Source organism: Drosophila melanogaster, chromosome 3R, assembly GCF_000001215.4.
Source record: "Drosophila melanogaster chromosome 3R".
In the NCBI taxonomy this organism is placed as follows: Eukaryota; Metazoa; Arthropoda; class Insecta; order Diptera; family Drosophilidae; genus Drosophila; species Drosophila melanogaster.
In genome coordinates, this window is record NT_033777.3 from 31,381,896 (window position 1) to 31,406,720 (window position 24,825).

At 45.5% G+C, this 24,825-nt stretch overlaps 6 protein-coding genes across 15 annotated transcripts in view; 3 read left to right on the forward strand and 3 right to left on the reverse strand.

The window, feature by feature from the left end:
- Positions 1–213: 213 nt before the first annotated feature.
- Positions 214–9,998, forward strand: CG1607 (uncharacterized protein). Of its 4 annotated transcripts, none has more exons than NM_143608.2 (10): positions 214–440; positions 5,181–5,503; positions 6,039–6,285; positions 7,142–7,215; positions 7,274–7,419; positions 7,486–7,700; positions 7,764–7,993; positions 8,051–8,303; positions 8,403–8,464; positions 8,694–9,998. In NM_143608.2, the coding sequence occupies exons 2-10, from the start codon at positions 5,216–5,218 to the stop codon at positions 8,694–8,696; spliced, it is 1,518 nt and encodes a 505-aa protein (NP_651865.1). In that variant the 5' UTR covers positions 214–440; positions 5,181–5,215; the 3' UTR covers positions 8,697–9,998. The 4 variants fall into 4 exon arrangements, with proteins under 4 accessions (NP_651865.1, NP_001263140.1, NP_733427.1 ...); NM_170548.2 differs by lacking the exon at positions 214–440 and adding an exon at positions 2,504–2,604; NM_001276211.1 differs by lacking the exon at positions 8,403–8,464.
- CG31204 (uncharacterized protein) lies at positions 9,999–11,632 on the reverse strand. Its single transcript, NM_170549.2, has one exon. It carries the CDS (start codon positions 11,555–11,557, stop codon positions 10,082–10,084), a length of 1,476 nt encoding a protein of 491 aa, NP_733428.2. The 5' UTR covers positions 11,558–11,632; the 3' UTR covers positions 9,999–10,081.
- A 54-nt stretch (positions 11,633–11,686) lies between these two features.
- Ugt35D1 (UDP-glycosyltransferase family 35 member D1) lies at positions 11,687–13,409 on the reverse strand. Its single transcript, NM_143609.3, has 2 exons — positions 13,128–13,409; positions 11,687–13,067 (listed from the first exon to the last, which is right to left on the reverse strand). Exons 1-2 carry the CDS (start codon positions 13,357–13,359, stop codon positions 11,734–11,736), a joined length of 1,566 nt encoding a protein of 521 aa, NP_651866.1. The 5' UTR covers positions 13,360–13,409; the 3' UTR covers positions 11,687–11,733.
- Positions 13,410–13,764: 355 nt separating this feature from the next.
- Positions 13,765–20,118, forward strand: Gcn2. 3 transcript variants are annotated; one of them, NM_057882.4, is made up of 10 exons: positions 13,765–14,161; positions 14,228–14,397; positions 14,507–15,012; positions 15,091–15,718; positions 15,772–16,344; positions 16,410–16,586; positions 16,651–17,149; positions 17,208–18,260; positions 18,323–19,293; positions 19,356–20,118. In NM_057882.4, exons 1-10 carry the CDS (start codon positions 14,096–14,098, stop codon positions 19,480–19,482), a joined length of 4,770 nt encoding a protein of 1,589 aa, NP_477230.1. In that variant the 5' UTR covers positions 13,765–14,095; the 3' UTR covers positions 19,483–20,118. The 3 variants fall into 3 exon arrangements, with proteins under 3 accessions (NP_477230.1, NP_001263142.1, NP_001263141.1); NM_001276213.1 differs by having other exon boundaries at positions 14,507–15,018; positions 19,356–19,665; NM_001276212.1 differs by having other exon boundaries at positions 19,356–19,665.
- PNPase (Polynucleotide phosphorylase) lies at positions 19,665–23,557 on the reverse strand. 4 transcript variants are annotated; one of them, NM_170550.2, is made up of 5 exons: positions 23,376–23,557; positions 22,517–22,709; positions 22,041–22,460; positions 20,760–21,980; positions 19,942–20,687 (listed from the first exon to the last, which is right to left on the reverse strand). In NM_170550.2, exons 2-5 carry the CDS (start codon positions 22,660–22,662, stop codon positions 20,159–20,161), a joined length of 2,316 nt encoding a protein of 771 aa, NP_733429.1. In that variant the 5' UTR covers positions 22,663–22,709; positions 23,376–23,557; the 3' UTR covers positions 19,942–20,158. The 4 variants fall into 4 exon arrangements, with proteins under 4 accessions (NP_001163783.1, NP_733429.1, NP_001097990.2 ...); NM_001104520.3 differs by lacking the exon at positions 23,376–23,557 and adding an exon at positions 22,758–22,845 and having other exon boundaries at positions 22,517–22,688; NM_143610.3 differs by lacking the exon at positions 23,376–23,557 and adding an exon at positions 22,758–22,845.
- The window catches only part of Gprk2 (G protein-coupled receptor kinase 2), a 52,629-nt gene continuing 51,153 nt past the window's right edge, over positions 23,350–24,825 (forward strand). For both annotated transcript variants that reach the window (NM_057519.4, NM_001276214.1), the window contains exon 1: positions 23,350–24,061. The gene's annotated coding sequence lies outside the window, so the exon portion shown is untranslated. The remainder of the gene's footprint in view (positions 24,062–24,825) is intronic.

Consider the following 24,825-nt stretch of genomic DNA (forward strand, 5'->3'; position numbering starts at 1 on the left):
TCCTCGACGATGGCCGTTGGGGTTGTGAGTTTCCTATCGCCTGCGAAATGTGTAATTTGCTGTTCGCAAAAGGTTCTCAAAAAACGTGGTCCGCCGAAGGCCTTGGCTCCTGCTCTTAAGAACCTCTTATCGGAGTGCTTTTTGTGGGCGGGGGGGAATGAGATTCGGATGGCTCTCTCGTTTTCTGGCGATGCTGTAACCCCGAACTGCCCGTCAGTAGAACGAGAACTGTGGCCACGGAAACAAAGCGGGTCTTATAAACATCAATTTCGCACAGCAAATAACGTATATTAAAAGATATTAAAGTTTTTAAATTAAAGTTGTATCAAGCAATTCATCTAAGAGTGTTTAAAATGCTTGAAACTTCCTTGATTTAACACCTTGATTAAGTCAAGTTACACTTAAATCTAAGCCAACAAAAAATCAATTAAAATTTGTGTGTGAGTATGTCAGAATCTATATTATTTTGTCTTTCGCTTTGCCCTCTGCCCTCTAACACGTCACAAATGGCAATTCCTGACGTCACAAACTTCCCACGCAAACAGCTTCCGAAAGCTTTCCCAGACACTTTGGCGCCGCTTTTCCATTAACCATTTAATCAGATATTACCTATGGCCAAGAATCTGATGCAATGCCAACCTGGCATTTGGTCAGAAATGTCACAATACGTCAGATTGTACTTGGAATGCCAGCCACCTCGATAAGTACTTGGCTCAGAGTCGATCTGTAAATTAATGAGCGTCGTTCGGTGGCGAAGGACACTTAATACCCGCGGCCCACCTATTCTGGAAAGGTGTGTTGTGCTCCGACTTATTGGCACTTGGCACGCCGGTGGTGTAGATATCAAATGGCCCACACTCTTCTCTTACCAGTTCAATGCCTTTCAGGATGGGGTAAGCCCTTGGCCTTGGGGGAAATCCTGAAATTTATTGGCATTTGCCAAATGCATCACCAAATTTAATTTAATGAAAGCTCTTAAATTGTTTTCGCAGTCTGAAAACCGCAATTCGTCAGCCCCAACAGATGTCAGAGATTAAGCATTAAGTACGCAGTTTAGTTAGGCAGAGAAACAGAAAAAAATAGCATTTAAAGAGCGTGATAAGCATTTGAGGATACTCTCTATAGGCTGTGAATTTGTTTACTTAAGACCATCAGCTGATCGGATTTAGAATTTGGATGCCAAACAAGACTCGATCACATCAAGCAGACTGTAGGCGCAGTAAATCAGTTGAGTAACGATTCGGGGAGCTCCTAAAGTGCCACAAATGCGGCAGAAAAGTCGGAATTTAATTTAATAAGACTAACGCACTTAGAAATACATTCTAACCGGCTGCTATGACGTCGCTGGACGCACGGCCAATTGTCGTTAATTCGGGATTATATACACAAATTGCTAATAAAGCCGAGATTAAGCAACTCAATGATGGACACTTAGCAGTTTGGGAACCAAAAAACCGGCCGCGGAACAGATCCAAATAAATATCGACAGTCGGCCGAATCATCAAAGCCTGGACCTCAGTCTCACAGCCTTTGTTTCGTTGGTCAATAAACTCGAATGGCCCGAGGCGAATTTAGGTTGAAGTAACGCTCAAAGGCGGAGAATATTCCCAGTAATACAAGTTATTCAAACGAATTCTACTGAGAAATTGCAGAGGCTTCGCCATTGTGCTTCAGTTGGCGACAAATCGCCGAGCTTTGAATGACTTAATTCAGTCGTTTGTGTGGATGCAGCTAAGCCCCCGGTATCTTGCGGATATATTCAATTATAGATCGGCAAGTGGGCAGGAATAGATTTGAATATGCGCGCGAAAATCAGAGCGTCTTATATCTAATTTGCATTTATGAGTGACAACGGCAACCTACGTGTGAACGGAAAAAGATACACGGCAAAAGATACTTTCGTGCTCTTAGTTAGTACCCAGTTAGGTCCCACCCGAAGGTTGTTACCACTTGGGTAAACAGACAGAAAACCTTCAACCAAATTGCTCTGGAGCTTGTCCGCGTGTATCTGTTAGATAAAAGGCAGCATGTACCTTTTTCCGCCCGCCAAAAACAAGGCAGGCACAAGAATCAGAACCTTTTTCTCGGCCGTCGAAAGACAACCACGATCACAAACAAAACGCTGCGTAAGAAAACTTGTTTCGGCGGGGCAATTACAGATTCCAAAATTCAGAGATTGCCGGTTAGAAACAAGCGAGCCTCTCGAACGAACATCGAACACGTTCGAAGTAGCGCAAAGTCGAGCTTGACGGGTTTTTAGAAACCTACAGTACAAAATATATAGAGTATGAGTTATATATTTTACACTCATACCATCAAAATCAAAACGAAGAATAAACTCCACCGAATTTTAAGGAGATGAAAGGAAGCCCCGCATTTTCTTTCTGTGCATATGGACGTGTAGGGGATTCCACACAACCGACCAGTCCCGAACACGACTAACCTCTGGCTGAGATTTCCGGAGCGAAGATGCCTCGGAGCGGAATGGAATCGCCGGTGGTTGCCAGTCTGCCTTAGCCGCTGTTTGCGTACGGTTCTGCTTCTCCGGCGGAACTTGTTAGTGAAAGCCTATTAGTTGGCGGGAAAGCGTTCGGATCTCTTAAGGTAGCAGAGCTAATCACCTCTTAAGTACTTAGTGCTCGGCGTTAGGCAAATATCATACAATTTAAGCAGATGCAGATAGAAAATGCTTGCTCAGAACGAGCAACACTTGTGTTTGTGTTGAACAAATCCGCGAAAACGAATCATAAGAATTAAGAATGCCAGCCAAATTAAAAAGGTGTTAATAAAATGGAAAAGCAACGGCGGTAAAACACAAATTTAAATTGAAACGCATGAGGCGATTTTGGCAACTCATAAAAAAGGCTATTAAAAACTGCCCGCTACAATTTATGTGTGCAAATCTGTGGTATATTAAATATATATTATACTGTTCAATTCCTGTTTAAAGTATATATTTAGAATTTGTTTTATGTGAAAGACTTGCTAGTACCTGTTGATAATCGTGCGATCCAAGCCGGTTTCCTCCTGTTTTCATTTTTGTGAATCAAACGAAGTTCCTAATTTTGACTCTGGTTTTGATAAGAGTTAGTTGATTGAGATTCGATGTTGATAGCATAACTGAACCCTGAGTCCCGAGCTAAAAACTTAATTAGGAAGTCTGACTAGAAGAATCTGGGTTTTAGTTGATTAGCTTTCAAAATATATTTATTTTCACCGAAGAATGTATAATTCCAATCAAAATTATTCTCATTATTCAATTGTAATTGCAGATGGCCCTGCGTATGATATCAGTGTTATATTATGCCAGCAAATTGTATAATCTTTTCGCAATTAGCTTCAATTGGTTGATAGCCTAAGCTAACTATGGATGTATTAGGCACTTGCCTCGAAACTGATACTATGATTAATGTGGATACACAATGGACTTTTTGTTTACTACACCAAAATTAATGGATTTCGTTAGTTCTTTGTGGCACTGTGTTTATGTTGGAACTCAGGTGCGCACACGACTACCAATTTCATTTTTGGATAAATCAATAGTGTGCTTTGTATCTCGATTTATGCAGAAATTGGGTCAAGTAAGTGGTTAGCTGAGGATCGAAAGAGCTAATTGCCCTGAAGCGAACTAATGCCTTTCACACGAAAAAAAAAGAGAGAGACCCCCTGAAGGCAGTGACTAAGTGGTGATGCAAACCCAGTTGCATTGTGAATTCCACACATGTAATTTCGCTTTTTTTCCAGATCGGAATTCACTTGAATTCCGCACTAAATAATTGGAATACCCCAAGTGCCGATTTTCCACCACAATCCATAATCTATTCGACCATTGCATCAGGCGAGATCTGGAGTAATTGGATCTTTTTGGCCGTTTTCACTCCGTTCGGCTTGGCTGGCCAACTGTTAAGCAAAGAACATCAGAGGGCCAATTGGCTAATTAGCAAGCGAGGGTTATACACAGATCCGAGTTATAGTAGATCTGCTGTCCATTGGTTTGTTCACCTGTTTGTTTTGCTTGTGCCATTCTACCAGTTATTCCACAACTGAATCACACATCGTATTATTTTGTTTGTTATTCCCGCCTCTGATGCTATGCTAATTTATGCAGAGCGTGGGTCCAGCACCGGCCTTTGCTTTCGCTTAAGGAAGTAACCCCTTCCCCTCCTCCCACATGGCTCGCTAAGGTAAACAATTGGCGTGACCCAATCCATGTAGGGGGCGCGGCTTTCGGGGGATCCACTTCCTTGGCTTTGTGTCGAGTTCATAGGCACACACGTGCCATCCACCGGCGGCCTATCAATCAATCTTTGCGCCCTGTCAGGCTTTTACACCGAAAGGAATGACATAATATACATTTTTTGGGTTTAACGAACTCCTGGCGAAATACTTTTAATGCGAAGTCCATTGCTTCCTCATAATGATAATGAAGAAAATATCTCAGCGTTCATAATATATTTGTAAAGATTATTCAATAAACTCGATTCTGGCTACTTTTTTCTCCGTGCAAATAATACATTAAAAGGTTGTGCCCAAAACACTCACTGGCGCATGAGGCCAGGGTAAAAGTAGAGCAAGCTTTTCTCTTGCCAATGACCTCTAATTACCTTTCACTAAGAAAAAAAAGAGGGAAGGGTATTGCCATTGAAAACGAAGGCATTGCCTTCACTCGAAATTCCCAAGCTGAGATTACGAAATGGCAAGCAAACATCTGTGAACCACTAAGTTGAGACATCTGATAAAACGCAGACAAGCAATTCACTAGTTCACATTTTAGCACATAATCTAGAATTTAATATTTGAGATTTCCCCTTAGCTCAATTAGCACGTCATTTCTCAAAGTCACTTCTCCCAGAACAGCCCATTCCCTCCAGACGCAACAAAAATGATTATCACCATAAAAAACGCAGGTTCATTAACTAAGAGGTACATCGATTGAGGAAGAATCATTTTCTTACAGCCGTGCTGTGCTATAAATATTTCTATAAATAGTCTCAAACTAGCTAACACGTTCAATTTATGGATCTATAAACCGCAGCGTAAACAATTCTATGTAATTAATTCGGAGAAGGTCGAGGGTGTGAGATCTTACTTGCAAACCATTTTGCGAGAGCTCAAATTAAGAGAAAGTGTATATGACAACATGTATTAGAATAATAATTTTCCAAAATCAATCATTTCAGAATACATTTAAAGTCGGAACCCCAGTGCTGACAGCATGGAAACGGAGTCTCTGAACCGCAAGAACTCCTCGCGGAAGAGTTCAATCGTGAATGGGAATGGAGATGCCTCTGCCAAGTTGACCAACGGCGATGGAGATGGAGGCGGAGACGGAGGCGGAGAGGTGACTCTGAAGGCCAAGATGAGCCTGCTCAATGGATGCACCGTCATAGTGGGCTCCATCATCGGATCGGGCATCTTTGTATCGCCCACGGGAGTGCTGATGTACACGGGCAGTGTCAACCTGGCCCTCATCGTTTGGGTCATTTCCGGCCTTTTCTCGATGGTGAGTGTAAGCTAGTGAACCCAACTAACCTGATATGCAAATGGGAGTAGGGCACTCGACAGCCCAGACACCTGTTGCCCTTGCTGCAGGTGTAAATAAACAGCTCAAAGCACCTGGCAAATACCACCAGCTGGTGGGGAAACAAGTCGAAAGCGCGTGTGGGTGGGGCTGGGAAAGGACTTTCTCATTCAATTACGAATGCTGGCAGAGTGCCACAGCGACGCTTAATGAAATTATTGAAATTCCTGCACCCAATTCAACCTCCTAGACACACACCCACACAGCCAGAAAGGCACGCACACAGACATGACAAGTAGTGTCAAACGCACAAAGCGCGGCTCCTGCTCAATAAAATTACGTATACGTCGCAGTGGCGGTGACAGATGACAACGATTGCGCACTCCTGCGGCACTTTAAGCAGAAAATAAATCGAAAAAATTAACCCCATTTCGCTTGTATATATCGTTCAGAGCAGAAAAGTGAATTCTGTTTAATTAGAAGAATGGTATTGAACATCTATTTATACATATTTCAGGTGGGTGCCTACTGCTATGCGGAGTTGGGAACGATGATCACCAAGTCGGGTGCTGATTACGCATACATCATGGAGACTTTCGGACCCTTCATGGCCTTCATCCGACTCTGGATCGAGTGCATGATCGTGCGACCCTGCTCCCAGGCCATCGTAGCCCTCACCTTCAGTACCTACGTCCTGAAGCCCTTCTTCCCGGAGTGCACTCCTCCGGAGGACTCGGCCCGCCTGCTAGCCGTCTGTTGCATCCGTGAGTTTCGATTTCCAGTTCAGTATTTTGTTAATGGGCGGAAAAGCCTCAACTGAACTTCCAGCGCAATCTCGGCACTCGCGTACTTGACCTATAGATTAGAAACAATTTAAATGCACCCCTCAAGTGGTGAGCAAATGAAAATGCTAAAAGAGTTTGCCACATGCATCATACACACAGCTTATCAGTCTGCCAGAATAGTGTTTTGTTTTGATTTTAGCTTGAAATCAAATCCCGATTAGAGTGAGCAAGTAAAATAGTTTGCATGAAACACAGCTGGGGAAAAATTAATGATTTATTTATGATAAAATTCCGTTCCGTATGATTAATAATAATATGTAATAATAACGTTATTCCTATCGGACGTAGTAACAATAACTTCCTTATCAAACTCAATTTTATAAATTATCGCTTATGTTCGATAGACCTTAATAACTAATCCTTTGCAGGGTGTATTGACCTTTTAATTGTCCATGAACCGACTACTTACACAATCAAACGCAATTAAAAATTAATCATTTCCGACTTAACTTTATTCCCCAATGCCCAATCGCACTTGTTGATAGTCGGCGCTTCCTCCCGTTACTCACTTAATAGTAATAGCAATAGTAATAATACTGATTTAGTTTGAGACAATAGAGGGGACCATAAATAACGAGATGTCATTGGCTCAGTTGGCTCATGAAAGTCCTCGTATTATTACATCACCCACATGGGTCGTTCGCATCTTTGGACTAATATGTATCTTCGGCGTGACTCCAAAGTCGTGATGGAGGCTCGAATGTGGGTTAGGCGGCCTTTATACAATACATATATATTTGTATTTTACTTTTCAATTTCCCCGCTTGCGTTGCAGTTGTGCTAACCCTAATCAACTGCTGGGACGTAAAATGGGCGACCGCTGTGCAGGATATCTTTACATATGCGAAAGTAAGTCCGTCGGATTGGATTTCCCCGGGTGGAATTGTAACTATTGCTCCCTTCGCAGCTGCTGGCCCTGTTTATCATCATTGCCACTGGCGTTTACCAACTTTACCTCGGCAACACGCAATACTTTACGTTTGAGAATACGGACACGAAAGTGACCTCCATCGCGCTGTCCTTCTACTCCGGTCTGTTTGCCTACAACGGATGGTAAGCGGATTACGCATCACATCGAAGGCAGTTACTAATTGGATTTGTTTGCGCTGCCGTTGACAGGAATTACTTGAACTTCATCATTGAGGAGCTGAAGGATCCCGTCAAGAATCTGCCCCGCGCCATCGCCATCAGTTGCACCCTGGTGACCATTGTCTATGTCATGGCGAATGTATCCTTCTACACCATCCTGTCGCCGGATGAGGTCATGGGCTCCTCGGCCGTGGCGGTGACCTATGCGGAGCGGGCCTTCGGCATGCTGGCCTGGACCATTCCAGGTGGGTTTCATTTGCTGCATTTTCCATAGCAGATATATAAATGCCATTTTTACGTTCCTCCAGTTTTTGTGGCCTTGTCTACGTTTGGAGCAGTGAACGGCATTCTGCTGACCTCCTCCCGACTCTTCTACGCCGGAGCCAACAACGGCCAGATGCCCGAGATCCTCACCATGATCCAGATCCAGAGATTCACACCCACTCCCGCGGTTTTGGCCATGGCGCTTCTATCGATGTTGTACCTCACCGTTTCGGACATCTTTGCTCTGATTAACTACGTCGGCTTTGCCACTTGGGTGAGTTAGCTGGTGAACATACATATCTAAGCCTCCAATTCATCTTTCTCTCCTTAGTTGAGTATCGGTGTGGCTGTATTGTGCCTGCCTTGGCTGAGATGGGCCCAACCCAATCTGCCACGTCCCATCCGAGTGCCCATGGTGTTCCCCATTGTCTACCTTATTGCCACCATATTCGTGACCGTGGTGCCCATGTACGCCAGTCCGGTGGAGACTGGATACGGCATCCTTATGATCCTGTCCAGTATACCCGTCTACCTGGTGTTCATCGCCTGGAAGAACAAGCCCATTTGGTTCCAGAAGACTATGGGTGAGTTACAGATTCGCACTGACTACGCCGAGAGCTGCTTCCTCCTTGTTGATTTTCACTTATTCACGCTGTGATCCCCACCCATTTCTGATATTCTAGGCGGACTGACACAAGTTCTGCAGAAACTGATGATGGTTGTGCGTCCAAAAGCGGCGTCAAAGGTTTTTAAGTTTGCTATTTATCCTAGTTTTACTTTGGTTCTATCATTCGACTCACCTGCCTGCCTTTTCTTGCGCACTTTAGCATCTCTAGAAGAACTACTAACTCCACTAACGAACCACAAGTTTTGCAACACTAAACTTACTTTGCACCCCTAACTTTAGCCAACTAGTAGATGAGCCCGTCTTAAGCTATTAATCTAATCTGACTTATATGTTTTATATTTTCCAGTAAGCCTCACACGATTCCTACAGAAAATGCTCATGGTACTCGGAAAGCAGACGAAACCAGCTCAGGTGTAAAGGTAAAGAACGTTCTTCGGGGAAAATAGCGGAGATAATATTTCAAGTTAGCCAAGAGCAGAGAAAAGCATTTAAAAGCACACACTTTGATTGCAAGATGCATTATATAGACAACGTAAACGCTTTTGTGTAGCCAACCAATGATATACATACGAAATACACAACAACTTCTGCCAGCTCCTGGGCGACTATACGATATATACCATATATATATTTTTATATACACATGTAAGTCTTAAGTTGAAGCAAGGCCCAGGATTACGAGGAAGTTCCCAACAGAGGTCTGGATCCAAATTTAATATAAAGACTGTGGAAAACTACAAGGAATCAAGGAATCAAGGTGTCCAGAGCTGTCCGTAAATTGGGTTCGAATTTGGATTTGGCATTTTTTTAGCAGAGCTGTGCAAGCAGAACGAGTCTTTTAGGATTTTCAAGTATTCTCGAAAGGTGGTTATGCAAACTGTGAAGCCCCGATAAAAGCTATTGTTTATTATTAACTGCATTTGAAAACTAATTTTTTGAGAAATTTAGTAACCATGCTCTAGGCTTGGCTTGATCTAGAAAGCTAGAAGAACGCTTGAACATACTCATCGGAAGGATCTACAAAGCCCATCTTAGTACCCACAAATGAACATGAACATTTTAGAGCACGATTGATTACTTTTTATTGATTTAAACGAATCTAGCTTAAGTGACACCGCAATTAAATTTCACTTGTCTAAGTTAATACATACATTTAGGTTGCTCAGTTTAGGTTTCACATGTGCATCGTAGAGGGTGCTGCCTGTACAAAGCCCAAGCCAATATACAAAACCATCGCATAATGCACATATCCAACAAGAGAAACGATTAAAGTTGTTGAACGAGAACAGGAACATTGCCAACATACATATTAATATACTGAAAATAACACTATATGCAAATTGTTGTCTAATTACGAATCCAATCGTATCGAATCGAATTGATCTAGCATTGATTTAAACTTTCATTAGTTGTTGTTGCTTTGAGTGTTCGTCACTTAGTGTTATTCATATGAAACTATTATTGCCTATTTAGCATTCAACTAATTAACTGTTACACATTAAATATGGAGCCGCAGCTGGGGAATCAGTTTAACTACTATGAAACATATTGTTGACAATAATATTGTATTTATATATAAATGTATATTATATTATATGATGTATACCCTACAACCTCTGTATTTCTGGAAATAAGAACGATAACGAAATCTAAATGGACTGCATTTATTTGTTCACTTGGGAAAAGGAGTTTCACTAGACATCACAAGTGCTGGATGATTATTTAGTCAAACTTCTAGTCCCCGGAAATGCTCGGCTCCGAAGCACTGATATACTGGATCAAGCCGAGTCTCAGATTCTCCATCTCCCTCTGCTTGAGGACCTTTTCCGCTTCCGAAAGCTCATAGTTCTTGGTCCGGATGTACACCTTAAGAGTTGGTGCGTATGTGGTGGTCTCCGCTTCAGCTTCGAGTTTCTTGAAATCCGTCTTCAGCATGGAGTATATTCTACTGGAGGAATTAAGGTCTCTGGGCGGCCTTTGCGGTCTCACGCCATCGCCACCACTTTCGTCGTTCTCCTCGCTCGGATCTTGATTCATTGATCTGATTTCGCTTCGCAGATCTAAGCTTTTCCGCTTGTACAGATCCACAAAGTGCTGCTCCATGGCCAGTTTCAGCTCTGCGAACTTGGAGTCTATGCGCCCGTACCAACAGGCCAGACCATTGTAGTCCTCATCTGAGAACTTGGCCGTACGACGCAAATGGGCCAAGGAAATATCGGGCACAGATCTCAGGAAGCTGTGGGCTCCGGATGACCTGCTTATTTTACTTAAGTTAGTAGAACTTTGGAAAGCGGGCTTGGACTTGGACATCATTTTTCGAGCTTTATCGAGACATCCGAATGCCACATCGGCCATCCTTAGGATCTTGCGCCTGGAATCCTTCAAGTCAGGACCTATGGGCAGCTCAAACAAAACCACTACAGGAGTAGGACTCTTGAAGTCAAAGGACTCCCTCAAGCAATCGTTCATCAGGGTGCTACCATTTTGCCTGCCTCGGGGCAAGCTCGTAAAGAACTCCACCAAATCTGGTCTGTTCTCGCTGCCGAAGATGTGAAACACCGAAAGATGAATCCGGTGCTCCAAGACCAGGCTATCCCGGTACACAATCTCGAAGTGCAAATAGTCATCACCGATCCCACGGCCTCTTAACAGGGCTAGATCATTAGTTAGCCACTGGTGCAGTTCCTTGGTGCTGGAGACACTTTTTCCGCTAGGCGAATCCCTTCGCCGCTTGGGAACGCCCTTGGGTTGCACCAGCATGTTGACCATGTCGAACTTCCGGACATCGAAGTAGTCCACATTAATTGCTTTTAGGCGGCAGCGCATCTCGACCATCAGTGAGTCGACTTCAGTGACCAAGAGACGTGTCAAGAGGCTGGGATTATGGTTTCTTTGGGATGAGATCCGCAGAAGACTTCCATTGCGACGGTGACGAAACATCTGACCTAGCATATCGCCCAACTCTGTCCTAATATGGCTATCAAATTCATAACCAATACCGTCGAACTCCAAGTGGCGGTAGTAACGAGGAGGCTCCATCGAGTTAGCAGGCTTAGTTGTGTTCTTCGGCATCCTCAACAGCATTGACTTGTGGTCCAAGATCCTGATGTCACTCTCCAGACTTTGATCATCCAAGTAAGCACGTCTCCTGGAATCTGTAAGAGCGACCAACACTACGTGATCCTTTTTGTTCGCCGGAGGTCTGTTCATGGTGAAGATTTTTTTTCTTTTTTTTTAGAATTTTAGAAAATTTTGAAAGCTGTAATTTCGACAGTCTAAAAGTAGAGTTTGAGATTAAAGACAAATAACTCATTTCATGATTGAAATCCAGTAAGTAAAACAACATTAAACTTGAAAAGTTTATTGGATTAACATTAAAAAAAACTTTACTGAATCTTCTTTATTGCCTCACATTTACCCCTTTTTATTAAAAAGAGGCATTTCCTTAAGGTCATAACCAACAGATATGTAACAATTCCCAGGATAACTAAAGCGCCAACCAAAAAAGTGCCGAAGACATCTAGACTGTGGTATCTTACAAAACCCAAGTCCTTGCCGGCGACTTGCATGTGAGCAGCTCCCTTGTGAGACAGGACATACTCGGTCCACCAGATCGCCGTTTCCATGGGCTTCATTGGTTGATCCCGATATCTGGCAGCCGTGATCCTTGCCGTTTCTTCGAAACTCTTGTTCGTTAGCAGCCGTATAATTGTAGACCTAAATTCCTCACTGGTCATTTGCTTTATGTTGAGGACCAAACCAAGACCCACTTGCCGGACATGATCCATATTTCGAAACTGATCGAATAGGCAGGGCAACCCCAACATGGGCTTTCCATGGTGAATACTCTCTATAGTGCTCAGTAGCCCGCCGTGGGTTATAAAGAGTTTTACATTGGGATGGGCCAGGATGGCCTGCTGCGGGAACCACTTACTAATGAAAACATTGGGGGGTTTTCCTGGCAGCAGTTCATCTTCGAACTTCCAAACGATTCGCTGTGGCAAGCTGGCGAAAGTCTCGAGCAATACCTTTCGACGATCCTCGGATAGCGATTTGCTTTTGACATTGGTTCCCAGTGAGAAATAGATTACCCCCGATTCACCAGCACCTTGGATAAAGTGGTCCAGTTCGGCGGACAGAGCCTCTGTGCTGTGATCGACATGCAGACCACCCACCTGGATCATATTCGGAACATAAGGACGAGGAGGACCCAGTGTGAAGTGCTGATTGACCAGGACCAAATCAAAGTTCCGGGATATCTCTGACAAGGGTTTCCGCTCAGCGACGCTGGGGAAAAATTGACTATAGAGAGTCTCCTGTTTTCTCACATGTCGCCATTTATAGTTCATATAAGAAAAAGTTCGCTCCATCAGGTGCAACAACCGCTCTCCATAGGCCTCCAGATCGTAGAATCGAGAAGAGGGAGACTGCAGGTAAGAAATCGGTGAGACGTTGCCCATCAGTTCGTCAATCTTCCAGTCGGTGCCATAGGAAGCCATTCCGATGATCGGGGCATCAAAATAGGCAGCCAGGCCACTGAGCACGTCCATTCGCCAGAGATCCATTATCACAAGATCGAAATGGGGCTTCTGTGGGCCTAGAATATCGCGCCTTACGCCCTCGTTATTCAGCACTGTCTTCGTAAGATTAAGGACATATTCGTTGATGAAATCACTACTTTGCCAGGTGCTCCTGGGAGTAGATGCAATCCTAAGGACCTCTGGAAAATATCGTAAGTATTTCTATTTGACAAATCAGATCTTTATTTATCTCATCTCACCATTAAAGTTTTCGAAAACCTCGGGAACTGGAATATCGTGTATATTCCTAAACGGCTCCCTTTGTGGATACGGACTTACACTGGTTATTTCGTGGCCCAGGGAGGCCAAACTCTTAAGGTAGGGTAAGGCGAAAAAGTAATGCGAAGAACTTGGCAAAGGGAACACTGCCAGGATGCGAGCACCTTCCGAGTAACCAGGAAGAAGACATACGAGCAGAAAGATTGGCGGCATTGTTGCACTTGGCAAGTTCTGCCTTCTAGACGAAATGGAAGACTGAATGCTGCAGATCGCCAATGAAAACTCTATTTCCATTTCAGATAACCTTAATCCGCTGCGCTTTGAGTACAATTGTCAAATTTTCAATTAGATAAGCAAAACCAACAAGGAATGTCAACAGTGAAGAGTGCTGTTAAATCGCTTATCGCGGAATCCCAGTGGGAGGAGTTTTCTTCTCTTTTCAATTAGTTATCATGGGAATAGGCCTCTTTGTGGGCAAGGCCTACGTTTGAAAACAAACACTTATCTATATTTTATTGAAAACCGACCATTGTCATTCTTCGGTTCAAAAGACAACGAAGTCGAACGTTGGCGCCAAGTATCGATAGTGCCAACATTGGACTTTCAGGCTTGTTATCGACACTTGTGCACCACTAGCCTTCAGTACAAAATACGCAAAAAATTTTCTTTTTCCGGAAAATTAAGTGGAAAGCGCAACAGGTTGTTCTCTTTACGCAACAAAAACGGCAGGAGTTCGCGTAGTAACTCATTTCACATCGAATTCAAGTCGAATACAGCAGCAAAGTAATGCAGCACGCAGCTGATTTGGAAACAGCTGCCAGCGCAGTTTGTGAAATTGCACACCGGCTAAAATAACCCGGTGGGAAATCCGAAGGAACTTCCGATCCAGTATTCCAAAGCACCCAGATGTAGCCAAGACTTATCCACTAACCGGAGATTTAATGCAGAAATGGCGGATGAAAAGGCCAAGGAATCCTTCCGCGAGCGGCAAGCGCAGGAGTTGGAGGTTATAAAGGTGAGCAGAGCAGGTGTTTCATCCAAGAAGCTGATACTAAAGGCTTATCTCCTTATCTTGGAACAGTCCATCTTTGGCTGTGATGTGGAGGACCTAAGACCCCAGGCGAATCCTTCCCTGTGGAAGCCAACGGACATACGGATACAACTTACCCCACTTCGAGACTCCTCGAACGGACTGGAAACCTATGTGTGCACCAAGCTGCACGTCACCTGTCCATCAAAGTATCCAAAATTGTAAGAGCCCAGTTCCACTTATTCTTAAAAAACTGAATTTTAAACTATAGAACTAACCACTAGAATGTGGAATGCATTACTCAAAATAAGTAAACCAAACTTTCCGCAGGCCCCCTAAGATATCTCTGGAGGAGTCCAAAGGCATGTCGGATCAGCTGCTGGAGGCCCTACGCAACCAATTGCAGGCTCAATCCCAAGAGCTACGTGGCGAAGTGATGATTTATGAATTGGCCCAGACCGTTCAGGCCTTTCTCCTCGAACACAACAAACCACCAAAGGGATCATTCTACGACCAGATGCTCCAGGATAAACAGAAGCGCGACCAGGAGCTACAGGACATACAGCGGCAGCGGGAGTCCCTGCAACGCCAGACGCTCATCGACGAGGTGGAGCGGCGCAAAGAGATGTTCAAAACGGAGGCTAAGAGGCGCGGCGAACCAAGGCGCAGCATGAGCGAGTCTAACCCACGGCATCCTAGCTCGTCGGAGAGCTCCGAGAACTCCTCGCCCTACTATCGTGGTCACATCTACCCCTCCAAATGCCTGGATCACCGCAACACGGAGACGCTCTACTTCCACAAGATGGGCAGGCAGATTCAGCGTGGATGCTGCGTTGGTGAGGGTTCGCTTTCCTAAAGAGAATTCCTGTTTTGAATGCGTCTGAACTAAGTAATTTATTGTGCGTAATTCCTAGGTCACTCCCAACGAGGTTGCATCGCCTACACTGGCATAGATATGCACTGCGGCCAGTTGCTCTACATAACAGAATGGAACATCAAGTACAGCCAACTGGAGCAGCCATGCATCGGCGGAGGCAAGTGCCACTGGAGCAGCGAGTCAAAGTGCATGGGCAGTCATCGTGTGGACGAAGTGATGGCCTCCATTGAAAAGCAGGTGTCCTCACTGTCCCAACTACAGCACAAAAACCTCGTCTCGTACGAGTGCGTACTGTGCATCAAGCGAAAGGAAGGTCTACTTGTGTATTTGGTCCAAGACTTCCTCCTTGGCACCAGCGTGTTCAGCATCTCCTCCTCGCTTGGCTGGTGCATGGACGGCGCACGAATGGTTGCGCGCGGCGTGCTGGACGCCTTAGTATTTCTTCACAACAAGGGTGTATCCCATAGTCACCTGCTCGACACCACTGTTTTTATGGACAACACAGGCAATGTGAGGGTATCAGACTTTTCGCTCGTTCCCAATCTTCTAGAACTTCTGAGCGGAGCTGGACAAAGCAGCAGTTGCGGGGACTTACCCGCGTTAGGTGCCCTGGTGGAGAGTTTGATGCCCACTAACAGTTACGAGATGCGCGACTTTGTAGACAAGTAATTAATTGTAATGAAAACTTAATCCTTTTTTAATTTAATGTTTTCTTTAGGTGTAACTCGGACCGAACTCTTTCCGCATCAGAGTTATTGGAGCATCCATTCTTACGCTTTTACGTCGACAATGGCCAGCAGCAGGTGATGCCATTACCACAGCAGCAACATCCTAACACCGTCCAGCGCACTGGATCCGCCATGCCGTACCAGATACCGACACTGGCCCTAAGCCAATCCCGCCTGCGAACGGAATTCGAGGTGCTCATGTACTTGGGAAAGGGTGCCTTTGGTGACGTGCTAAAGGTGCGCAACATTTTAGACAACCGAGAGTACGCCATCAAGCGCATACCATTGCCCGCGAGGAGTCGCCAGCTGTACAAAAAGATGACGCGCGAGGTGGAGCTTCTTTCGCGGCTGAATCATGAGAATGTAGTTCGATACTTTAACAGTTGGATAGAAAGTGTAGATGACGCAGATGCCGCTGAGATGGATAAGCTGCTGGGCGGTGAGTGGTCCCAGAGTCAGCAGGACCTTAGCGTAAAACCTGCCAAGTCACCACAGCTGGGGCCCACTTTAGAGGAGGACGAGGATGAAGAGGACAGCTCATCCAGCATGTGGAACGGTTACATGTAAAAATTAGCTTCTATGCTTCCTCTAATTTGAATTAACGCTAACACCTCTTCGTATCCATCAGACCCAACATGGAGGACTCTGATTCGGATGGCATTGAATTTGTGGACTCCAACGGCAAGGTGGCTGTCTACGACGACGAAGAGCAGGAGGATTCCACCAGAGGCAAGACCAATTCGCCAAAACCTTTGATGCAGGTCATGTACATCCAGATGGAGTTCTGTGAGAAATGCACATTGCGGTATGTTTTTCGAAAGCTTCACCAATTAAATAACTAATTAAATAACTATTTAATAATACTGTAGCACCGCCATCGATGACAATCTCTTCAATGACACGGATCGTCTGTGGCGCTTATTTCGGGAGATTGCCGAGGGTCTCGCGCATATTCACCAGCAAGGCATTATCCATCGGGACCTAAAGCCCGTTAACATCTTCTTGGACTCGCACGATCAGATTAAGATCGGTGACTTTGGTCTGGCCACCACCAGTTTTCTGGCTCTCCAAGCCCACGACGCAGCGCCTGCGCCTGTTAACCAGATAACCAGTGCGGAAGACGGCACTGGTACTGGTAAGGTCGGCACCACTCTATACGTGGCTCCCGAATTGACAGGAAATGCTTCCAAGTCTGTGTACAACCAGAAGGTTGATATGTACACCCTGGGAATCATTCTTTTCGAGATGTGCCAACCGCCGTTCGACACAAGCATGGAGCGGGCTCAGACCATTATGGCTCTCAGGAATGTTTCCATTAATATACCGGATGCTATGCTTAAGGATCCCAAGTATGAGAAGACGGTGAAGGTAAACACGTCGCCATCCTGATAAAAGCTAAGATTTTCACTGTTATATTATTTTTAAGATGCTTCAGTGGCTTCTCAACCACGATCCCGCCCAGAGACCTACTGCCGAGGAGCTGCTCATCTCAGACCTGGTTCCACCAGCCCAGTTGGAGGCCAATGAGCTCCAAGAAATGCTGCGTCACGCCCTCGCTAATCCGCAGAGCAAGGCCTACAAGAACCTAGTTGCCCGATGTCTTCAGCAGGAGAGCGACGAGGTGCTGGAACACACCTACCACTTGGGAAGCAGTCGAGCTATGAAATCCTGGAACTCGGCAATTATAATCGATGATATAGTATCCCTGAACCCAGTGATTGAGTTTGTTAAGGCTAAGGTCGTGAATTTATTCCGCAAGCATGGAGCTATAGAGGTGGACTCACCGCTCTTATCCCCACTTTCCGCAAGGAACAGCACTGCGAATGCGAACGCCAATGCCGTACACCTTATGACCCACTCGGGATGTGTGGTGGTGCTACCCTGTGACCTGCGGACTCAGTTTGCGCGTCACGTTACCATGAACAGCGTGAATCTCATCCGGCGCTACTGTGTGGACCGTGTCTATCGGGAGGAGCGAGTGTTTAATTTTCATCCCAAGCAAAGCTACGACTGCTCTTTCGATATAATTGCACCCACAACTGGAAGTCATTTAGTTGATGCCGAGCTGCTGTCGTTGGCTTTTGAAATCACCAGTGAACTGCCCCGATTACGCGAAAAGAATTTGGCGATCCGCATGAACCACACTAATCTCTTGAGGGCCATCCTCATCTTCTGCAATGTACCAAAGGCTCAGTATGGAGCACTCTTCGAGGGCACCATGGACTTCATCGAGTCGCGCATCTCACGCTTCCAATTTCACTCGAGTATTACCGGGATTATGGAAAAGTCGCGAACATCTGCTCAAACTCTGATGGACATGTTGTTAGCTAACTTTCTGCTGACTGGTTCCAGAAGCACTGTGGACGATTCCGCGCTGAAATCTTTGATGCGTGGAAAGGGAGAAGCAGCTTCACTGGCAAGGGGAGCATTGCGGGAACTTGAAACAGTTGTGGGACTGGCTTACAGTCTAGGCGTAAAGGTAAGTAGTAATCTTCTTTTAAAAGCAATATATTTGTCTAACCGGTTCCCATTCCCTTTCAGTGTCCTATACACATATGGGCTGGCTTGCCCATCAGCTTCGATCGTGCCAGCAACGGTGGAATTGTGTGGCAGATGACCGCTGACCTGAAGCCCAATCGCTCTGGCCATCCTTCGGTTCTGGCGATTGGGGAGAGATACGACTCTATGCTGCATGAATTCCAGAAGCAGGCGCAGAAGTTTAATCCCGCCATGCCAGCACGTGGAGTTCTTAGTGGAGCGGGCTTGACGTTCTCCCTAGACAAGCTGGTAGCTGCTGTTGGTGTGGAATACGCTAAGGATTGTCGGGCGATAGATGTGGGCATTTGCGTGTGTGGAACCCGTCCACCGCTAAAGGATGTGACCTATATCATGCGTCTGCTGTGGTCGGTTGGCATCCGATGTGGAATTGTGGAGGCCGCCAGCGAATTGGGAGATGAAGCACAGGATCTTGCCCGCCTTGGGGCGTTACATGTCATCCTGGTGGCGGAAAATGGCTCATTGAGAGTGAGATCTTTCGAGAGGGAACGATTCCAGGAGCGTCACCTAACAAGAACCGAACTGGTGGAGTTCATCCAGAAGATGCTGCGAAGTGATGGACTCAATGGGACCACCGTGGACAACTTCAGCCAGTTGTCAGCCTTGGGTAGTGGTGACAACAGAAGCAGTGGTGGAAAGGAAAGAGAACGCGGCGAGAATGGTCTGAGCACCTCCGCATCGAATGCCACCATCAAGAACAACTATAGCCAGTTGCCGAATCTTCAGGTGACGTTTCTCACCCACGACAAGCCAACGGCGAACTACAAAAGGCGGCTAGAGAACCAGGTGGCGCAGCAGATGAGCTCAACGCTATCGCAGTTCCTCAAGAAGGAGACCTTTGTGGTCCTGGTGGTGGAGTTGCCGCCTGCTGTTGTAAATGCCATTGTGGGGGCCATTAATCCACGGGAAATACGCAAGCGAGAGACTGAACCGGAAATCAACTATGTGATCGAGCGGTAAGTTAACAAATCAATTCTATTTGGTCTGCTTTCAACTGCAACTTCATCAATTCATACAGATTTTCGAAATACAAGCGCTACATCTCCGAGATAAACGAAGAGGTTGTCGACTATCTGAGCGATGCCAAGACTCCCATTGTGGCCTTGTACAGCATATCCGATTCCTACTACCGCGTCATCATCTAGCCAACATCAAATGCATAGAATCGGCTGAACTACTTAGTAGACCAGCCAGTAGTGTAAGCTCGAAAGTGTCACAAATTATTTTCGCCGAAATTCTACTTAACTGGCTGCCCTCCGTGCCATTAACACTTTTGTTTGTTTGTGCGAATCAAAATTGATGAGATTGTATGTTTCTGTATCCATTTCAAATGGTTGAGAACTTATTTCTATTCTGCCAATTTATTGAATGCCTTTCTAGTGGAAGCTCTCATTCATAAACACATATTTTATTATAACTTGGTTTAAAGTTAAATCCATACTAAAGCTGTTCGCTCCTAAGTCAAAAGAATAGTTGGAAACTAAAATGATTCTTTTTGAATTTGTATAATTATGTTTAAACAAGATTAAGTATCCGAACTTTCTTGCACTTCGAAATTAAAGTTAAGTAGAGGCTAATATTTTCAGAGAAAATTCTTAAAAATTGTTTTATAAATAGCATCTCGGGGTTGAATCGAGCAATAACAATTTATTTATACAGCTGACGGTCAAATAGGTGAATCTTCATCCAATATTTTATATACGTACAACTTTTAAGGACAACATTTTTTAGCCTACAATAAAATTTCAAGTTTTGAAGGCGTCTTTTCGCAGACGAAACATAAGGAAAGCTCACTGTACAAGTTAATTTGCATCTTGGAACTCACGTTCCGCTCTCTCCGGCAGATTTGTTGAGCGAACGGGGGATTCCCAGGGCGGGCCCTTGGAGAACCTTTCGCGAAAGACGCATAAAGCCGGAGACGGGATCGCGGCCAAAGTACTTGACCTGGATCTCCTGACCCACTTCCAGGTTTAGGGCAGAGGGATGGGCTATCTTGCGCTGATCCAGCTGCGAGTTGTGCAGCAAAGCGGGTGGCATACTGGGATAGAGGATGACCATTACTCCGGTGTCTCGCAATTCGGTGATTTTGGCAGTGTAGATTCCGCCGAACTCCAGGTCCGGCACTCGTTCCTTCACCATGTAGCCCTCGATCAGCTCCTTGGCCTCATCCATGGCTGCTTGCGAAGGAGCAAAAACATTGAAATGGGTCTCATCGACTGCTGTTAGGGAGGTGCCCGTTTCCAAGTAAATCCGCTTCATGTGAAGGCCGCTGGGACCAATTAACTGCGCCCTCTGTTGCGGCTCTACAGTTAGGGTTTCACTCACTGGCCAGCTCTCCTTGGGGTATTTTCTAAACGATTGCGAGAGTATTATAAAATTAGCATTTAAAACCATGTAGTTCCCTTAAGTGACGTGTACTCACCGAGGTTCCCTAATAGCCTCACTCATGATGTCCAGAATATTAGATTTGGCATCGGTGGCCTTTTGTAGCGATTCCATCACAACCTTAAGAGGAATTCCCGGGATCTTGAGGTCCGCCTGGATGGCGGTGAAGCCTTTTCTCGTGCCAGCCACCTTCATGTCCATGTCGCCCATGTAATCTTCGATGCCCAGGATGTCGGTGAGAATGCGGTAGTCCTGCAGGTGCTTAGTGTCGTCGTTCTCGAACTTTGTGACCAGGCCAATGGCCACACCTGCCGCAGGTGCGCTCACTGGAACGCCGGCGTCCATAAGGGCCAAGGAGCCACCGCAAACGCTGGCCATGCTACTGCTCCCATTGGATTCCAGGACTTCAGAGGTGAGTCTTACGGTAAAGGGATAATCATTCGGCAGGGTGGGAAGCAACGATCTCTCCGCCAAGGCTCCGTGGCCCATTTCCCGGCGACCCACTGGACCAATCCGACCCACTTCACCCGTGGCATAGGGCGGGAACTCATAGTGCAGCATAAAGTTCTTGGCCTTCAGGCCACCGCTATCTAAAGCAGCCAACGAGTCAAGTTTCATTGCGCTTTCCTGCGAGTCCAAGCTAACCGTGCAGAAGACCTGCGTCTGACCGCGCTGGAATAGGGCGGATCCGTGGAGAGGCTTGTACATGTCCACCTGGCAGGAGATGTTCCTCAGCTGGTCGTAATCTCGTCCATCGCAACGCAGACCCCGCTCAAAGATCAGTTCGCGAAAAATGGTTCTACTGGTCTGGTTGAACTGCTCGGTAATAAGCGACGGTTCGGTATCCGGAAACGAACTCCACACCTTGTCAATAACGTTGGAGCGCACCTCGTTAACCGCATTGTCACGAGACATCTTGTCGTGCGTCGAATCCTGGAAGATCTCTCTCAGCCGCATTTCGCACATGCTACGAACGGCTTTCCCCAGTTCGGGATCTACTTCGGCAGCCACTTCCACTTCGCGCTTCTGTCGACCATAGGCCTTCTGCAGTCGCTCGATCTCGTGGATAATGAATTGGGCCTCACGAGTCCCTTGTTTGATAGCCTTTAGAAGGTCCTGCTGAAGAACCACATTCCCCTTGCCCTCCAACATAACGACGAGGTTTTGTTTGGTGGCGGAGACTACCAAATCCAGTTGCGAAGTCTGCAGCTCCCGGCGCGTGGGGTTGATCAGCACCTCGCCGTCGCAGAGGCCAACGCTTTGTAGGATTAAAAGAGTTATAAGCGGTTACCAGTTAGATTCGTTCGTGAGTACTCACCGCACAGCTCCAATGGGTCCATTCCAGGGAATGTCACTTAGAGATAGCGCCATGGAAGCGGCATTGATTGCAAGCACATCCGGACTGTGCACCGCGTCCATAGCCAACATGTTGCACACCAGCTGTGTCTCCGTGCGATAATCTTTGTGGAAGAGCGGGCGTAGCGAACGGTCGATAAGGCGGGCGGACAGGATCTCTTTTTCCGAGGGGCCCAGTTCGCGGCGCATAAAGTTCATGGGTATTCTGCCAGAGGCGGCGTTTTTCAGTCGGTAGTCAACCACCAGAGGCATGAATCCCTGGCCGGGATTTGGCTTCGCCTTGGCCACCGCGGTGACCATGACGGCGGTATCGCCCATTTGGCACACAGCTGTTCCATTCGCAAATCTCGCCAGGCGGCCGGAACTGAAGGTCATGTTACGTCTGCGGAGGATTCAAGACTTTGCTATTGGAACTCGGAGTGGAGGCCACGAACTCACCCATTGCTGAAGTTGACTTCCACGGAGGGCGCTTCTCCGTTGGAACTGCTTTGGATTCCTCTCCTTCCTCCTGGGCAGGACAAACTTAGGCATTTGAGGCGATAGTTGAGCAGCTTCAGCGATTTCCGTGTGAAAATCATGGCCATTACCTAAAAGTGCCGGGTGATTCCGGCTGAGGCGACAGTTCTGTACGCTGTATTTTCATGGTTATTTAAGAAATAATTAGTGGTCAAAATCTTACAATAAAAGCCCTGTACGTTTCTTGAGACTTGGAAGTTAGACTTAGAGCGCCTCAACTATTTGTATTGTTTAATTCAGTTATCTCAAAACTAGAATGCCCATTTAAAACAAAGTAGAGTGTGCAACATGTGTGCGTTCGGCGTTGCCACCTGGCAAGGGTAACAACAAATGAATTATATAGACAAACTATTACACGGATTATGTCTTAGGAATAATGTAGTAAATATTAATACAGCGTATTTTAAAAAAATTAATTTCGTTTCCAATAAGATATTTAGAAGGGTTCCCAGAAAATGAACTATTAGCTTGTGTCCCCGATAATGTCAAATTTGCAGTGCTGCCAACTCTTAGCAATGTTAGTTACAGCATGCAAGAAACAGCATTTAAATTCCTTTTCAGAAACGAAGAATTAAGACGGTATGTTCTGAAAGGTCCTAAAACGACCAACAGAATGACGCGACGATGTCCAAATCGCCAGATCTAAGTAATTCAAGCTAGCTAGAAAATAGCTGAGGCATCAGCACTACACAGTCCGCCAAAATTAGTCCGTCTTTTTACGCGTTTAGAGTTTTTTACCGCGAGTCGAAGACGTCTTTCACTAACTCAACGACGGTCTTACAGAAGACTCCAATATTTTTCGAGCAGGCAATTCGCGGATCCATCGTTAATTTTGGGCACTTGCAGAAAGCCCAGTTGCGAACGTCGTCGTGTGTCGTCTTAGAAAAGCCACTCCTCCAACCGGAAAACCGCAAGAGCGTCGAGCCCTTGTTTTGCGAGCCTTTTCGAAAAAAGCTGGGAATTTCACGCCGTATTTTTCGTATCTTTTCCGTCAACGAAACGCCGCGTGTGTCGTAGTGTGCGTGTGTGTGTTCTGTGTGCCCGCCCATCTGTGCATGTGTGAGAGCGCGCCTGTGTGTGTGAATTTTGGTGAGAGCCGCAACAACAACCGAAAAGAAAACCAAAATCGACAAATGCGGTCAAATTGAAAAGAAAAACAAAAAATCAAAGAGTATTCTTGCGCAAAGCCAAAAGGCAAAGTCAAAAAAGAGCGCAAAGCCAAAAAAACGCAGATTTCCCAACGAAAAGGCCGGAAAATTGCCCACTAGGCGTGTCGCTGCTTCTTCTTGTTCTTTCAAATTGTTTATGCTGCAATTGCAGTGGTGTGCGAAAGGAGTGGTAGAGAGAGAGAGAAGGAAAAGCGTCTTATCAACGCCCGCTTTCTTATCAGAACCCACACATTTGTTGCGAAAATTCCAACCAGCCGAAACTCACAGTGAAGCTTTAAATAGCACATCAAACAAACAGGTAAGTCTCATTAATCAGCTTGAAATCACCTTATTTTCTACTGCTCCTCGGTGGTCACAACTCACTGGCTGTTCCCCTCCTTTGCACTTAAGCACTTAACGGTAACTGTAAATTACACACACGTTGGCCTTGTCTCTCCTGGCGATTAATTGCATTAATGCCGCAGGACTCGCGCCATCCCTGTCACCCCACGCCAATCGATTAAAAAGTGAAAGCAATCGGGAAATGCTTATCAGTAGGTCCTCCTTCTTTGCTTTTTAAATGCATAAATACCCATGCACAGATGCACACATGCAAGCAATCAGCCCAACAATGCACTATATGAATATTTATAGCTCATTATTTATTGTCTCGCTGTTCCCGTCCATCATTTGACCCGCTAAAGAGGGCAGGTTGGTAAATAAATGAAAAGTTATCGAGATAATCGGTGGAATTGTTGGATCATTAATAATTTGTTTATTTTTTAGTTAACCTCTGACAATTTATCAATGACTTAGTAGACATAAGTCAGCTTGTTATTTTTGCATTTACCAAGATATCCGGAAGTAACATCTATTGCTCACACAAAAATATATTGGGCATTCACAATAGTGATGACTCACTGCCATGCGTGTTCACTGATTATTTTGACTTCTAAAATCATACATTTTATATTTACGTAAAGTTTTCAGAGCTGATATAAACATTAATTCAAGATATTTATTTATTAATCACTTGCACACTACTTCCAAAATACTGTACGTTTTATGCAAAATGTCGGAATA